The 17,462-nt window shown below is 41.0% G+C and overlaps 1 protein-coding gene and 2 pseudogenes across 1 annotated transcript; all 3 read right to left on the bottom strand.

The window, feature by feature from the left end:
- Positions 1–2,041: 2,041 nt before the first annotated feature.
- On the bottom strand, positions 2,042–3,359 carry LOC103297902 (ubiquitin-fold modifier 1-like; annotated as a pseudogene).
- Positions 3,360–4,249: 890 nt separating this feature from the next.
- Positions 4,250–17,462, bottom strand: part of LOC129151659 (ADP/ATP translocase 4-like) — a 38,371-nt pseudogene continuing 25,158 nt past the window's right edge.
- On the bottom strand, positions 15,434–15,745 carry LOC103297900 (transmembrane protein 88-like). Its single transcript, XM_054727352.1, has one exon. The coding sequence runs from the start codon at positions 15,743–15,745 to the stop codon at positions 15,434–15,436; it is 312 nt and encodes a 103-aa protein (XP_054583327.1).

Genomic DNA, 17,462 nt, shown 5'->3' with positions numbered 1-17,462 from the left:
CTGTAAAGGCATCCCAGACAAATTTGCATATTACCTCTTCATATATATAGATAAAGATGAAGTTTTTTCTTTTCTTTTTTTTTTTATAATGTATTTTTATTGATTTCAGAAAGGAAGGGAGAGGGGGATAAAAACATCAATGATGAGAGAGAATCATTGATTGGCTGCCTCCTGCAAGTCCCACACTGGGGATTGAGCCTGCAACCTGGGCATGTGCCCTGACTGAGATCAAACCTGTGACCTTCTGGTTCATAGGTTGATGCTCAACCACTGAGCCACACCAGTGGGGCAAGGACAAAGGTTTTGATTGTGAATCTAGGGAAAGTTATGGATTTAAAGGGCTCCTGTTGTTTTTGATGCAGGGATGGCTTATGGAGAAGAACTGGACAGCCTGAACAAGGGTAAACCACTGTCTTTGAGTCTAAGTGGTTGGGTGTTTAATGAATATAATTGATTTTGTACAAAATTGGAAACATCCATACATGGAATATAAATCATGTACAACATTAAAATCTACAGCCAATTAAGAGAAGATTATTCTCTTGTAACAATTCCTAAGTAATTAATTGAAAATGCAATAGTAATTTTATCTACACAAACTAGTTTTATGTAGCAAATTGTTCAGTAATAGGAATCAATATTCTTTTAAAAGATTGGAGATAAAGTATTTAAGTAAATATTCACTTTACCTCTCTCTAAATTAGTCACTACCAGCACCCCACAACAACAACAATTATCTAGAGAACTTTGTGCCTTGTCTTGTCAACACACCAACACTTGAATAAAGTAAGTGTCACTCTTTTATTTGATGAAGATGTGAAAAATGATCACTATCTAGTGCTAATAACATTTATCTCTAAAACGTTGCAAAAGTTTATAAAAAGAAAAATGCAAATAATTTTACTTTAAAAATAGAATAAAGAAGACTAAAAACAATAAATACCTTGGGGTGTTGTACATCTTTAGATTTGAGAATGGCCATTTGATCAATCTCAGATCCTCTTAGGTGAATAAGAGGAAATATATGGTGAGAATTTGCCGTCACACTACCTGTGAACTGTCCTGGGCAACGAAAGGATGGAAAACTGTTCCTTTAGGCTGGAGAAATATGTGAGACATTTTTCAGCTCCTACCCCCACCCCCCAAGTAAGGATGCTTCTACTTTATTTTTTATTCTAACCATCACAAGCATCGGATTCTGCAAGAACATAGTTAAAACTCTTTGGTGAGGGATATCAATTTTGCACATAGGGAATAGATTTTAAAAATTAAATGTTTGGATGATATTAAATTAAATAGTATATGATCACATGAAGCTTTAAACTTAAAAAAAAAACTAAATGTAAAAAGTTAAGACCGTTAAGTATTAATTAATGTCTGTATCCTTTATCATAAACAGTATATCATTAAGAATTCAACTATTTTTGAATCTGCAAGTCAGATCCTGTCAAGTAACCTGCAATGTATGACACATAATCCTCTTAAAGTTTTAAAGACAAATAGAGAGATTCAATATATTTAACCTTCCAAATGTCCTCAGAAAGAATTATCAGCAGCATCCTTCAGTAATAACACACAGCATCCTTCAGTAATACCCCAAGTGAATAGCTGTGCAGGCGGTGGGATAGCAATGAAAGACCGAGATGTGTAAAAATGGTACCCTCCAGCCGGAGCATTCTCTCTTCACATGAAGACTGGAAATAACAAGAAGGGACGGAGAGTGGTCTTTCATTATTTCATCAGCTAGTTGATGTGTTCATAGTATTTTATTTTTTTTAAATATATTTTATTGATTTTTTACAGAGAGGAAGAGAGAGGGATAGAGAGCCAGAAACATCGATGAGAGAGAAACATCAATCAGCTGCCTCTTGCACACCCCCTACTGGGGATGTGCCCGCAACCAAGGTACATGCCCTTGACCGGAATTGAACCTGGGACCCTTGAGTCCGCAGGCCGACGCTCTATCCACTGAGCCAAACCGGTTTCGGCTTTCATAGTATTTTAAATGCCTGCTTTCAGTTTAACAATAGCAATACCAATATTTATTTTGAAAGGTAATTCTATCTTCAAGAAGAGGATATTAACAATTTCCAACACGATCTCTAGGAATAATTCGCAGTTCTGAACCATGCTTTAGGAAAACATTTCCAGCAGTCTGTGCAGGATTTATTCCTTTTCCATCATTGGTAATAATTGCACTGTGGCTGCAGGAATTTTAAATTCTGCTACAGACTCAAAGACTGCTGTGAACGGTGTGATTTCAGGAACACTGAGTACAAGGCTATGGGTGGGATGTCAGCGTGATCTTAAAGGAAACCTTGGCCTTGGACAAGGTGGAGCCGTGTGCACAGAGACACCAACTTCCCCTAGCTGTCCCGCTTCTGGTGCCGGAAGGGTCCCTCCACGCTCAGCAACACGTGGCTTTAGCACTTAATCAGAAGTCTTAGGGGGACGCCCCATGGAAGTATTTCCCAGATGTGGTCTCTAAGCCGCATGCTCAATGTGACAAGTTGGCAGCAACACCTCGGGGGATCCTTGTTGCCACTGTGGAAACCCTGTGGAAACCGGAGGCAGAACCGCTTTGGCGCTGACCGCTCTCAGGAGGCCCTTCCCGCCCTCCCCTCAGCTCCATGGTGGCCCAGGAATGGGGGCGCGTGAGCGGAGTGGGGTGCCCTGCGAGGGAAGCCCCGCCTTTTGGCAGCAGCGCGGTGTGGAGGACGCTTTGGGGCAGGCCGAGGAGCACTCTGGCCGGGGAGCAACAGCCTGATGCCCTTGGACTAGCCCCGTGGAAAGCGAGCCCCCTCACCATCTCTGAGCCCAGGTACCCAGCCAAGCCCGCCCTTCCCTCCGCTTCTTCCTGCTGGGCCGCACACCCCTCCCGTGGCTCTCCCCTTCCACCAAGAGCCTCCCTCCAGAGCTCCTGACCATGAGATTTTTTAAAAGATGTTGTACTCTTGTATATGACCTATAAAGGCAAAATGTTTATTATATTCCCCAGCTCAATAATGTTTGTGGATAAGGATTTAAAATCACATTAGGACAAGGGAAAAAAGATGGCGGCGGAGGTGAAAGGCTGATCTGTTGCCTCGCATGGCAGTTTCGGAAATACAACTGAAATGTTGGCCCACAAAATATCAGGCAGCTCACCACCCAGGTAACTAAGTGCTTGAATGCGAGTGAATACTCTGTGTCTTTGCCCTGGTCTCCCAGGGAAACATGGTCACCTCTCAGCATGAAAGTGTCTCCGGAGAAGCCTGCACAGGGCTGGCTATTCTCAGTTCTGGGAACACTGCTCTGCTGATTTCTCTCAAGTTCCTAGAAACTGTCATCTCCACACAAACTGTTCGGACAAACTTCATTGTAATGATTTGGGTTTTAATTCTCAATTTGTTTCTGTTCCTAAGCTTGTGTGGCTTTTTAACGAAAAACATCTTCAAAAAAGTAAGATGGCCGAAACCGGTTTGGCTCAGTGGATAGAGCGTCGGCCTGCGGACTCAGGGGTCCCAGGTTCGATTCCGGTCAAGGGCATGTACCTTGGTTGCGGGCACATCCCCAGTGGGGGGTGTGCAAGAGGCAGCTGATCGATGTTTCTCTCTCATCGATGTTTCTAACTCTCTATCCCTCTCTCTTCCTCTCTGTAAAAAAAATCAATAAAATATATATATAAAAAAAAAAGTAAGATGACCCTCAGATATAATATGCCAAGTTTTAATCTAGTAAGTCCTTAAGACTGATGTTTTCCCCCCAAAAACAAGCTTTCTTGTTTGCTGTGAAGTAACAGATTCAATATAAAAATAAGTATAAACAATGAAAATACTAAAAAAGTATTTCCAACTGTGGTATCTTCACAGTTGAATTCTTTTTTTTTTAACATTTAAACTTCCTTTATTAATACAAAATACACAAACTAATTTTTGAGGGGACTTGTTCTGTTCCAAGATATAGTCACATTAGCAAGATTTTATTTATAGAAAAATGTTAGCAGATATATGCAAGTTTGTATCTTTTTTCCCCCAACTACTGGTTTACAGCGTCATAAATGTCATTATTAGGTTTTTTTATGAGACATAGAATCTGGGTTTATTAAAAGCTATATAATACCATAAACACTATACTTAGTAATAAACTGAGCTATTTTAGTAGAGATGTTGTAGAAGAAAGCTTACTTATGCCCAAAGATATAATGATGACATCTTCTGATAAATAAGCTTTTAAGAAATATGTCATATGATTCTAAAAGAAAGGAAATAACAGCATTTAAATAACAGCATTTAAAAGAACTTTAATTTCTTTTATTTTAACATTATTCATCACAAAAGAAAAGGATTTTAACTAATAAAAATAACGTATACTAGCCCTGAACAGTTTGGCTCAGTGGATAGAGCATCCGCCTGCAGACTCAAGAGTCCCAGGTTCGATTCTGGTCAAGGGCATGTAATTTGGTTGCGGGCACATCCCCAGTAGGGGGTGTGCAGGAGGCAGCTGATCGATGTTTCTCTCTCATCGATGTTTCTAACTCCCTCTTCCTCTCCCTTCCTCTCTGTAAAAAATCAATAAAATATATTTTAAAAAGTATACTAATTATAAGTAAAATGTCTCAGTAAAGTGAGTTTGAGTCTTAGTGGGAAGGAAACCCTCATTTATCTGATTTTTAGTATTTAAATGCTTGAAAAAGCTTATGCTTTATTATAGAATTACCATTTAAGAAATACTGACAGTAATAACCAACTATCAAAATATATAGAAATGGCAGCTATATAATTTGTGTGTTTAACAAGTTAAATGTATGCATTCCTCAATTTAATCTCCTGATGAACTACCTCCAATACCAATATTAAGGAATTCTTGAATTTTATCATATAATACCAATACTAAAGCGCCCCTTGTACCACGAAGGATATTGGAGAAGGCGCCACGAAAAAATGCAATGACTCCCTCGTGTTGGTATATCTTCACAAAGCAGTCTATAGTTCCTTTATACTGCCGTTCAGTCTCACTGCTCTTTTCCAGTATCAACACCTATTTGGGTTCGAGCAAAATCTAGTGGATATACTACACATAAAGATGTTGCCCCAGCTCCTCCGCCAGAAGCCAGGTTTGCCAAAAACCATCTCCAGAACTATTTTTCTTTATTAACTCCAGACATGAAAAGTTGTTTGTATTTGTCCTTAAAAGCAAAATTTAGAGCTTGTGTTGGAAAATACCAAATGATATTTGCAAAACTGCCACGCCAATAAGTGAAGAAACCCTGCTCGCGGGGAATCCACACCAGACAGTCCACCATGCCTTTGTACTGAGCAGAGATCTGCTTGGACGACGCCTGCACCTGCAGCAGAAGCTTCACCCGCTCCATGGGCGCCACTGCAGTCTTGGACACAGCTGCCACCACCCCGCAAGCCAGCAGATCCTTCCCGAAGGACACGATGTCAAAGAACCGCTTTTCTGTCTTCTTCTCCAGCTTCTTCTTCGGAGGGTCATGCTGCATGGTGAGATGACGGACGTAAAAAACCAACAGCAGCAGCTAAAACGTGCTCAGAAGAGGCAAAGGGAAGCAGAAAACCCCACAGTTGAATTATTAATGTATTTTCTTATGTCCTATATAATAAAAGGCTAATATACAAATAGACCAAATACCAGAACAACCGGAACAACCAAACAACCAGTTGCTATGACATGTGCTGACCTCCAGGGTGTGTGTGTGTAACATGATAGGCTTTGTCTGTGGTGGGATGGTGGAGCAGGTGAGCGGGGGTGCCAGACCAAGGTGGGGCACCAGTTGCTGTCATTGGGGCAAGCCTCTGGTGGTTACTGAAAATTCTTTGCTCCCGCGTGCTGCAGTCCCACCCTGTGCTCGCACCTGCTGCCAGTGCCAGCCCCGCTCACACACGCTGCCAGCGCTGGAGCTGCTGCTCACACCCACTGCCAGCTCTGGCCCCATTCGCACGTGCAGCTGGCTCTGGAGCCACCGCTTGCAACCGCTACCAGTGCCCGGCGCTGGTCTTGATCACTTGGCGCCATCAGCAGGTGTGAGCGGTGGCTGCTGGCCCTGATTGCCCAAGGGCTTCTCCTCCTCCCTCTGCTCCTGAGGGGTGAGCGGGACAGCAGCCGCTACTCGCACCTGCTGCTGGTGCCGGCCCCAATTGCTTCGCACCATCAGCGGGTGCAAGTAGGGCTGGTGCCATCAGTGTGTGGGAGCAGTGGCAGCAGGAGCGGGGCTGCTGGCAGACAGGGGGCCGGGGACGATGGCGGCAGGGGCCGGGTGTGGGTGTGGAGGATGGGCCGAGACCTGCTCCTGTGCCCACCACAGTCTAGCGGCCCACAATTCTTTTCAAGGTGCACGAATTTGTGCACTGGGCCCCTAGTATATGTATAAAAGAGAGAGAAAAATTGGCAAATATTTTAGATAAATTCCAGTACTTAACAAATAACAGCCAAAATTCATAGATTTACCAATTTTATAACACAATAACATTTTATTAAATACAATTTCATAAAATTGGTAAATCTAGGCAACAAATGACTTGTCCAAGTAACAGAGCTAGTAGGTGGAGTCCAGAGGCCACGTTCAGCAGGAGAAAGTCATTGGCACTGTCAGGAGGAATGTGGAGTGTTACTAGGATAAAGCTGAGGTGGCACTGAAAGGGGCAGTGACCCTCCTCTGGCCATTTGAGTGGAACCTGAACCGAGAGAGGGCTGAGTGGAGTGGTCATTGAGAACAGATGGTAGAGACTGTGAAATCCCAGGGAGCAGATGGTGTCAATTCCAGCTTCTGGACTCACAGAAGGAAGGAGGAGCGCAGATGTCATTGCTCCAGTGAGTGAGGGGGAGAAGTTCTCCAATAAGCTGCATTTTCCCAGATCCAGGGGCCAGGTCACAGGCAAAGAAAACTTAGGACCAGAGAGCTGTGTTATCTACATTTTCTATAAAAGATGTTAACATATTCTAAAACGTCCTCTTATTTTACAGCTTTCTGGAAGATCCATCAGCACCACTTGCATGTCTGGGGGTGACGTGGCTGGGTAGCCTGGTCCAGTGGCTCCTGTGGTCACTGCAGCTTGTGGACACAGCCAGGCAATGCCTGAGGGGGCTCAGGCAGACCTGAGAAAGGAATACATTTCCACTGATTTGGGAAATGCAACAATCCACGGGGCCAGGGGCACAATCCTAAAGACAATCTGCCTGAACTCAGAGACGTGGCCACAGCTATGAAGCCCCTGGGCATCCAGATCTGGGTCTGCCCTTGGTGTGAGCACCACAGAAAGTGTAGCTATATATATATCTGGGACACTTCCTGAAATGTCCTTTTGTGGGAGATCTTTATGAAGTGTATGAAACTGAAAATAATATGGTAACCTATCAAGGGGACTCATTCCTAGGGTTAACATTACAGACGGTAGCTTTGGAAAATATCTGTAACCTTTGGAATATTTTGATTTTATCTGTCACAGCCCTGGCCAGGTGACTTAATGTGTTGGAGCATCCTCCATTACACAAAAGGTTGTGGGTTCAATTCCTGGTCAGGGCACATACGGAGATTGGGGGTTCCATCCCTGGTCAGGGTGCATAGGGAGGCGACTGATTGATGTTTCTCACTCACATCTCTCATAGCAATGTTTCTCCTCTCTCTCTCTCTCTCCCCCTCTCCACCCCCTCTCTCTCCAATAAATATATCCTGGGGTGAGGATTAAAAAAATAAAAAAAGAAGTTACCATATAATCGCCTCCCTCCACATCGTATTCTACAGTGCCCGATTTATTAAAATCCGTGTGAGACCTATTTTATTTTTTTAATTTAATAAATCTTTATTGTTCAGATTATTACAATTGTTACTCTTCACACCCCCCCCTATAGCTCCCCCTCCACCCGGTTCCCACCCTCTGCCCTTACTTCTCCTCCCCCTGTCCTCATCCATAGGTTTACGATTTTTGTCCAGTCTCTTCCCGCACACCCCACACCCCTTTCCCGCTGAGTATTGTCAGTCCACTCCCTTTCTATGCCCTTGATTCTATTATATTCACCAGTTTATTCTGTTCATCAGATTTTTTATTCACTAGATTTTTAGATTCACTTGTTGATAGATATGTATTTGTTGTTCATAATTTTTATCTTTACCTTTTTCTTCTTCTTCCTCTTCTTAAAGGATACCTTTCAGCATTTCATATAATACTGGTTTAGTGGTGATGAACTCCTTTAGCTTTTTCTTGTCTATGAAGCTCTTTATCTGACCTTCAGTTCTGAATGATAACTTTGCTGGGTAGAGTAATCTAAAAGTTAATATAATTTGCATTAGGTGAATCCTATTAAAAATATAATACAGATGACCATAGAGTTGGGAAATAATATTTTTTTATTAAATTGATTGGGGTGATATTGGTCAACATGAACATACAGATTTCAGGTGGGTTTCTCTGTTACAAGATCTGTATATTACACTGTGTGCCCACCACCCAGAGTCAAATCTTCTCCTGTCATCTTATGTTAGGACCTCCTTTTATCCCCACCCTCTTCCTTCTAGCAACTACCATACTGTTGTTTATGTTCACGAGTTTCAGTTTTATATCCCACATATGAGTGAAATCATGTTTTCTTAGCTTTTTCTTACTTAGTTCACTTAGCATAATGTCCTCAAGGTCCATCCATGTTGTTGCAAATGGTGATATTTTATACCTTCGTATAGCTGAGTAGTATTCCATTGTGTATATGTACCACATCTTTATCCAGCCCTCTATCGAGGGACACTTTGGTTGTTTCGATCTTAGCCATTGTGAATAATGCTGCAATGAACATAAGGTTGCATATATCTTTGCGAATACATGTTTTAAAGTTTTTCAGGTATGTATCCAGAAATGAGATTTCTGGATCATATGGTAGCTCTATTCTTAATTTTTTGAAGACTCACCAGACTGCTTTCCATAGTGGTTGTACCAGTCTGCATTCCCACCAGCAGTGAATGACGGTTCCCTTTTTTTCCCACAACCTCTCCAACACTTGTTATTGCTTGTGTTATTGCTAATGGCCACTCTAACAGATGTAAGGTGGTATCTCATTGTAATTTTGATTTGCATTTCCCTAATTGCCAGTGAGGTTGAACATCTTTTCATATGTTTATTGGCTGTTCGTAAGTCTTCTTGGGAGAGGTGTATTTTCTGTCCTCTGCCCACTTTTTGATTGGGTTGTTTGTTTGGTGTTGAGTTATACGAGTTCTTTATATATTTTGGAAATTAAACATTTGTCAAAGCTACTGTGTGCAAATATCATCTCCCATCTGGTTGGTTGCCTATTTGTTTTATTGCCAGTTTGTTTTGCTATGTGGAAGCATTTTAGTTTGATATAGTCCCATTCATTTATTTTTGCCTTTAACTTTCCTTGCCTTTGGGATCAACTTCATAAAACGTTCTCTATAACCCAGGCCCATAAGCTTGGTACCTATATTTTCTTTCATGTAACTTACTGTTTTGGGTCTTATATTTACTAGTAGGTCTTTGATCTATTTTGAATTGTTTGTACGTGGAGACAAACTGTAATCCAGTTTAATTAGTTTGCATGAAGCTTTCCAGTTTTCCCAGCACCATTGTGCATTTCTGGTTTCTTTGTCCATGTACATGTGGTTTCACAGTTGGGTTCTCTGTTCTGTTCCATTGATCTGTGTGTCTTTATCTCTATCAGTACCATGCTGTTTTGATTATCATAGCTCTGTAGTATAATTTGAAGTCAGGCAGTGTAATACCTTCAGCTTTGTTCTTTTTTCTCAGGATTGCTTTGGCTATCTAGGGTCTTTTGTTGTTGGAAGCTACCCATTGTCTTCACTATCAGAAAAGTGTAAACAAGCAGCCCAGAATGCTGGTGAACCTTGAGCTCTGGCAAGGGCCAAAGCTATGCACTGATTGTTTAGTTGGGACAATGGTGGCCCAAGCAATTTCCTGACCAAATAGTCTCAAAGTAAATCTTTACTAATATTTACTGACCTTTAAAATAGTCTGTCTGCTACCAGAATCGCCTGCCTAAGGGCAATATGTGTATCCAAAATTGAATAAAAGGTTGGCAGGGCTTATTTGATTTGGGGCACCAGCAAAGTCCTTTCCCAAGCGTTGGGCTCTCCACCTGGCCCCCAATTTCAAAATTATTATTTCTTGTCTCATCTCATCGTTTGCCTGCAGCCCTTCTCCAGATCCTGAACCCTAAGCCATGCATGATGTGGCTTCTCACATCTGGTGCCTCAATGAGGGATGTCTAGAGAAGAAGATTTGCCTAGAGCAGAAAAACAAAGTTTCACAGGGAAGGTGGGGAAAAAGAATTCACCGGATAGGTGGGAAATTCACTGTGTGCAAAGCCCACAGCCAGCTACAGAAATCACAATCTGTAAGTAGGGTGGGAATGTCTTTTTAAGCCAGGCTAATGGGGCAGAATTTGTCAAAAGAAGAGAATCTTTATTATAGACTTTTGGCTTGCATGCTCAAGGATAAAGGAATTAAAGTGTCAGAAGGTATTCTCTTACAGTTTTTGCATATTATTATGGAATATAATCCTTGGTTTCCTGAAGAGGGTACATTAGATGTTGAATGTTGGGAAAGAGTGGGTCAGAACTTGAAAAAAGCAACAGGGGAAACTTTTGCCTCCAAATTGTTTCTCCTTGTGAACACTGTATTGTAGTTGCTAGAGCCTTTTAGAGAGACAAAAGAGGAAAACCTCCTCCCTTTGCACCCTCCACTCCTAAAGAGGAGCAAAAAGAATTATTGGAGGAATGGCCTTCATGGCCCCTCCACCTCCATGTCCTAATCCTGGAACATTTAATTCGCTGTTAATGGAATCACCTGTGCAAAGAGCTATCTGAGAAGGATTAAAGGACATGATGGTGGAGGAGAGACTTGCTTTTCCTATTATACAGGTAGCTAACCCACATTTCCCAAATCAAATAATAAGCAGTGATGTGCAGAATCAGCTAAATTATGTGCAAAAAGCTTATAAACAAATTAGATTTTGTGGAAAAACAGGACATTAAAAAAAATGTAGGCAACCAAAAAGGACACAAGGTGGCGCTCAAGGGAAAGGCACGAGCATTCCACCTCCCAATTCAATCAACGCAGATTCAACCTCTTTTATGTCCTAGATATTAAAAAGGAAATTATTGGGCACTTATCTATTAATTTTTGTTTTATCTATCTTTGTTGTTTATTGTTAGTCTATTAAGCATGCCTTTAATTTTGAATAGAAAAGAAACAGTAGATGGCCAGGCCATTACTGGATTTCCCCAGAGAAAACAAAATGTGGGGATGGAGAGAGAGAGAATATGAGCGGTACACGTGGCCAATAATACAGGTTTTAAGAAAATTCTCTAGACAAAGGGAAGTAATTAGAAAATTACTAGGTCTTTTGATAATCCTGTAAAATGGATGCCCACTCTGAGTCTCATTTTTGCCATGCTTTTATTTCCCATCCCATTATTTGAAATTTAGACAAATAAGACATTTGTCAGAATTTGGGGATACATCTGGAATTTCTGTACCCGTGAAGGGAAAGGCTAGCTTAAGAGAAAGGCACCCCGCCTAATTTTGGGTGGCTCTTGGGAGCCCCAATCTTTTAATGGATGCTACAGAATAAACCCAAGACTGTTTTTTTCTTTAAAAGATGGCAAAATGATACAAGAAAAATATACAGGCTGTATTTAGGCAGTAGGATTAATGTTTCCATAATAATGGTAATTTTTGAATAATAATGTACCACATTCCAAAGTTGCCTCCCAAATCTTGGAGACACTCCTGTTTTTATAAAATAAAATAATACTTTAACATCAAAGCCACTAAAAGTTATCTCTGCTGCAAAATTGCCAAAAGAAAATGCCTTGGGTAGTAATTGGCTTTAAAATTTCAAAGTTGTTAAAACATAAATAATAAATGTAGCTAAAATGAAGAATTCATGAAGAAGCTTTTCAATAATAATCATAAATATATTAATGATAAAGGGCCAGTTGCTCTTCTCCCTGTAAAAGTGAAGAAGCCAGTGGCAGAAAAAAACTTTAGATGATTCTCTAAGAATGTGGCGGTTTTAAAATTCAAACAGCTAGGCTAGGCTAAATATCTATGTATTTTAAAATGACAAAAATACTGAAATACTAACCTGAGTTTACCTCATATAAAAAGTCTAGTGGATAGAATTGAATCTATTAATAAAATATGTCTTGTATTTTATTTGAAATATTATCCTTAAAAATGTAAAAATATTAATAATTTGAGAAATGCTAAGTATTTAACTTGACACCTAAAATTTGAGGCTTTTAAAAGTTTAAAGTTCAAATTAAGTTAGAAGAAATTATATAGAATGCATAAAGTTTAGAAATTCATTTTTGAGAAAAATACTTCTTATATTTTCTCTAGAGAAATTAGTAGTTCAAAATATATTATAGTCTGTGTGGTAAAATTTCAACCTAAGATATAATATTTAATATGGTCTAATTAAAAAAGAGGATTAATTCTATAGTCTGAACCAAATTTTTAATATAAAAACCAGTTGAAATTTAATTAATATCTTTTAGAATAATTACAAAAGGTGTATTGATAAATGTCAATCTAAGAAATGCTGGCTGTTTACTTTTAATTATCATTGGAAAATTAAGGTTTAAATATTGTATAGTTTTAATAATAGAAGGCAGGACATACATTTTAAAGGAAAAGGAGGAAAAAATTCTATACAAATAGCTAAAGGTATACACAAGTTAATAACAGAAAGAAAAACTATTAGAGTAAAAATGCATTTTTGAAGGACATAAAAAGAAGGTTTAAAGACTAATTTGAAAGTATAAAATTTATGAAGGTTATGTATAAGATGAGAAGGAAAAAAGGAATCCTGAAAGAGAGAAGTAAATTCTAAACTATTTGCAAAAGTTGTAAAAGGGTCATAAAATCTCAGGAAAGTTTAAACAAAGGCTAGACCATTACCCTTATCAAGTTACATATGCAAATGAACACTAGTGAAAAAGAATACTGTTTAAAAGTAAATTTTAAGCTTAATAAAAAGGATAAATTTTAAAATCTCTTCTGCTACTATTTACAAAGCAAACTAAAAATTATTGTTCAAGCATTAAATCTCACCAAAGAGACACCATACATAAAGAGAGTTACTTTTACTTGGAACGTATGCATGGCAGCATTGGCCAGTAACCAAGTGTGTTGTTCGGTTTAAAAGAAAGAAAAAAGTTTTTAAAAGAAACTCCCTAAATGTACTAGGTGTAGCAGTTAATAATGCGGATTTTTTTCAATAGATGGAGTTACACCTATGTTGATATATATGCGATTTGATGTGTATGCTATTTTGTTGTATTGACAACAAGCTTCAAAACTTCATATGTCAAATTTGCTGAAGGTGTTAACATTATAGATATTTTTATGCTTAAAAATATCAAATTTCATGCCCCAAAAAGAGCATTTGCAGGAAGTTTTAATTCATTACTTTACTTTGAAGAAAAGTGCTGCTGAATACTTCGGGAAGCTTATGGTGAACATGCTCCATCTCAAGATACTTGTGAACGCTGGTTTAAACGCTTTAAAAGTGGTGATTTCGATGTGAAAGACAAAGAACGTCCAGGTCAACTGAAAAAGTTTGAAGACCAACAATTACAAGCATTGTTGGATGAAGATGCATGGCAAACTCAAAAACAACTTGCAGAAAGATTAAACGTTGCTCAGCAAACAAGTTCTGATCATTTACAAGCAATTGGAAAGATTTTAAAGGAAGGAAAATGGGTGCCACAATAACTGAACGAAAGACAAATGGAAAACCAAAAAGTTATCAGTAAAATGTTGCTTCAATGGCACGAAAAGTCTTTTGCATCGAATTGTGACTGGTGATGAAAAGTGGATTTATTTTGCGAATCCCAAATGCACAAAATCATGGGTTGATCCAGGTCAACCATCAACATCAACTGCAAAGCCAAATCGCTTTGGAAAGAAGACAATGCTCTGCGTTTGGTGGGATCAGGAAGGTGTGGTGTATTATGAGCTTCTAAAACCAGGTGAAACCATTAATACTGATTGCTACTGACAACAAATAATCAATTTGAACAATGCCTGTCTCATTCTTGTTCTTATATGTTTATTTCTAGTGTGAAGATGCAGAATGGAGTCTTAAAAGGACTCAAACACTTAAGGCAGCATTCACTTTTCAAGATTTATTAAGGAAATTAAAAGGGGGAGGTGTTGGAAGCTACCCACTGTCTTCACTATCAGAAAAGTGTAAACAAGGAGCTTGGAATGCTGGTGAACCTTGAGCTCTGGCAAGGGCCAAAGGTATGCACCAATTGTTTAGTCAAGACAATGGTGGCTCAAGCAATTTCCTGACCCAATAGTCTCAAAGTAAATCTTTACTAATATTTACTGACCTTTAAGATTGTCTGCTACCGGAATTGCCTGCCTAAGGGCAATATGTGTATTCAGAGTTGAATAAAAGGTTGGCAGGGCCTGGGCACCAGCGAAGTCCTTCCCCTAGTGTTGGACTCTCCACCTGGCCCCCATTTCCAAATTATTATTTCTAGTCTCATCTTGTCATTTGCCCACGGCCATTCTCCAGATCCAGATCCTGAACCCTAAGCCATGCGGGACGTGGCTTCTCACATTTTGTGGTTCTATATAAATCTGGTGACTTCTTGTTCTATTTCTTTAAAAAATGACATTGGGATTTTGATGGGGATTGCATTAAATCTGTATAATGCTTTAGATAATATGGCCATTTTAACTATGTTGATTCTTCCAATCCATGAACACAGGATATTTTTCCATTTTGTTATATCTTTTTCAATCTTTTAAAATAATGCTTTGTAGTTTTTAGTATATAGGTCTTTCATGTTCTTTGTTAAGTTTATTCCTAGGTACTTTATTATTTTGGTTGAAATTGCAAAAATAATTTTTTCACTTCTTTTTCTGAAGTTATTTGTTAATATACAGGAAGGCAATCATTTTTTTCCAGTTCATTAATTCTTTATTAACATGTGATCACTCCTTCCTCCCCAACCTCACCCATCAGCCTATAAATACTAGAGGGGCTGCACTGGAAAATGAGGGCACCAGCGAGGTTCAGTTGTCCTATTCACAAGATGGGGGGTGGGGTGGGGTGGGGAGTGTACGTGCAGGGTCCAGCCCAGATATTCAGGATTCATATACTGGTTGTAAAGAGAAAGTGTTTTCTGGAACAGCGAATTTTCACCAACATTGGGTCCACAGATGCTGCAGTTTGCCAAGGGGATGCTAGGACTGGCTTAGGCAGGGATGGGGCAGGATAGGTCGGAAGACCCCCAGGCTTCCAGTCCTTGGGCATATTGAAAAGGAGGGCATTCGTTGAGTTGTTCTTGACTCAAGGGTTCTCAAACCCATACCTTTCCTGTTGTGGGAACAGCTTGGGACCCTGGTGAGGCCTGGATTTGCCATAGTTGCGGAGAGTGCTGGCATCAATAAAGGGCTTGGCTGTAAGGCATGAAGCAGTTGGCTAGATGAAGGCACAGGCAGAGGCCGTGGTAGCTGGCCAGGGCAAGGATGAGCAGCAGCACGAGTAGCAGGAAACCACTGACCAGCAGGGCCATGAAGACCGAGTCCCACAGGTGCATGGTGCAAGGGGGTGCCTGGGAGCACAGAAACTGGGAGTGGCAGAGGAAGCCATAGCCTAGCATGGTGACCACAGGTAGCAGGATGGTCCCCAGCACCAGCACCAGCAAGACGAGATTGAAGGCAGCCACCAGCACATTCTGGGCAATGACCAGCATAGCACAGGCCCAGCAGTCCAGGGGGTCCTGGGGCTCCGGACCGCTTTTGGGAACCAGTCTCTATACCCCGAGGACATCTGCCTTGGCCTGACTGGCTCAAGGCAATCAATTTTTGCACATTGATTTTGTATCCTGCAACTTGACTGTATTTGTTTATTGTTTCTAATAGTTTTTTGGTGGAATATTTAGGGTTTTCTATTATACAGAATCATGTCATCCACAAAAAGTGATAGTTTGACTTCTTCCTTCATTATTTGGATGCCTTTTATTTCTTTTTCTTGCCTTATTGCTCTGGCTAGGACTGCTAGCACTATGTGGAATAAGAGTGGTGTGAGTAGACATCCTTGTCTTGTTCTAGATCTTAGAGGAAAAGCTTTCAGTTTTTTGCCATCGAGTATGATATTGGCTGAGGGTTTATCATATACTAGAGGATGGTGCATGAAAATTCATGCCCTCGGTGGAGGTGGGGGGGGGGGGTTGTTCCCTCCGCCCAGCCTTCACCCTCAAGCAGTCCGGGAGCCCTTGGGGGATGTCCAACTGACAGCTTTGAAGAAGATGGCATGGTGTGAGGGGGTATGGAGAGGACCCCATTTATGGAAATGAATGAAAGTGGCCTCTAAGAGCTGAGAGCAATCCACTGCTGACAGCTAGAACACAGGAACCTCAGTTTATGGCTGAAAGAAAATGAATCCTGCTAATAACCTGAGGGAGCTTGAAAGCATATGTTTCCCCAGTCAACACTCTGATGAGACTGCAACCTGGTCAACACTGGATTTCAGTTTGGCAACAAAAATGCTTAGGTAATAAATATGTGTTGTTTTAAGCTAAGTTTGTGGTAATTTATATTGCAGAATTCTGTATGTTAAATAAAAAGTAGTTTACGAAAACGATTATGATCTTGTTTAAAATTTTACTTCTTTTTTAAAGATATTGTTAAGAGTATTACTGATGCCCCCTCTTAACCACCCACCCTTCATTGCCCCCACCTACCCAGATCCTGCACCCCACCCCAGGCCTTCAACACCCTATTATCTGTGTCAATGGGTAATGCATATCCTATATAATAAAGAGGTAATATGCAAATTGATCATCACTCCAACACACAAGATGGCCGCCCCCATGTGGACACAAGATGGGCAGCACAAGATGGTCGGCAGGGGAGGGCAGTTGTGGGCAATCAGGCCAGCAGGGGAGGGCAGTTAGGGGTGACCGGGCTGGCAGGGAAGGGCAGTTGGGGCAACCAGGCCTGCAGGGGAGGACAGTTGGGGGGGGGGACCCAGGCCTGCAGGGGAGGACAGTTAAGAGCCACCAGGCCAGCAGGGGAGGGCAGTTGGGGTGACCAGGCTGGCAGGGGAGGGCAATTATGGGCAATTGGGCTGGCAGGGAAGAAGTTAGGCGTCAATCAGGTTGGCAGGGGAGTGGTTATGGGGTGATCAGGCTGGCAGGCAGAAGCGGTTAGGGGCAATTAGGCTGGCAGGCAGGTGAGCAGTTGAGAGCCAACAGTCCTGGATTGGGAGAGGGCAGTCAGACATCCCTTGTGGGGTCCCAGATTGGACAGGGTGCAGGCTGGGCTGAGGGACAACCCTCTCTGCATGAATTTTGTGCACCGGGCCACTAGTCTATAATAATAAAAGTGTAATATGCTTATTAGACTGGACGTCCTTCCGTCCTTTTAGACGAAGCCAGGGCTGCGAGGGAAGCCCAGGTCCCGGGTGCC

The sequence above is a fragment of the Eptesicus fuscus genome, chromosome 15, assembly GCF_027574615.1.
Source record: "Eptesicus fuscus isolate TK198812 chromosome 15, DD_ASM_mEF_20220401, whole genome shotgun sequence".
Taxonomy (NCBI): Eukaryota; Metazoa; Chordata; class Mammalia; order Chiroptera; family Vespertilionidae; genus Eptesicus; species Eptesicus fuscus.
This window is presented reverse-complemented; position numbering and strand designations above follow the sequence as displayed.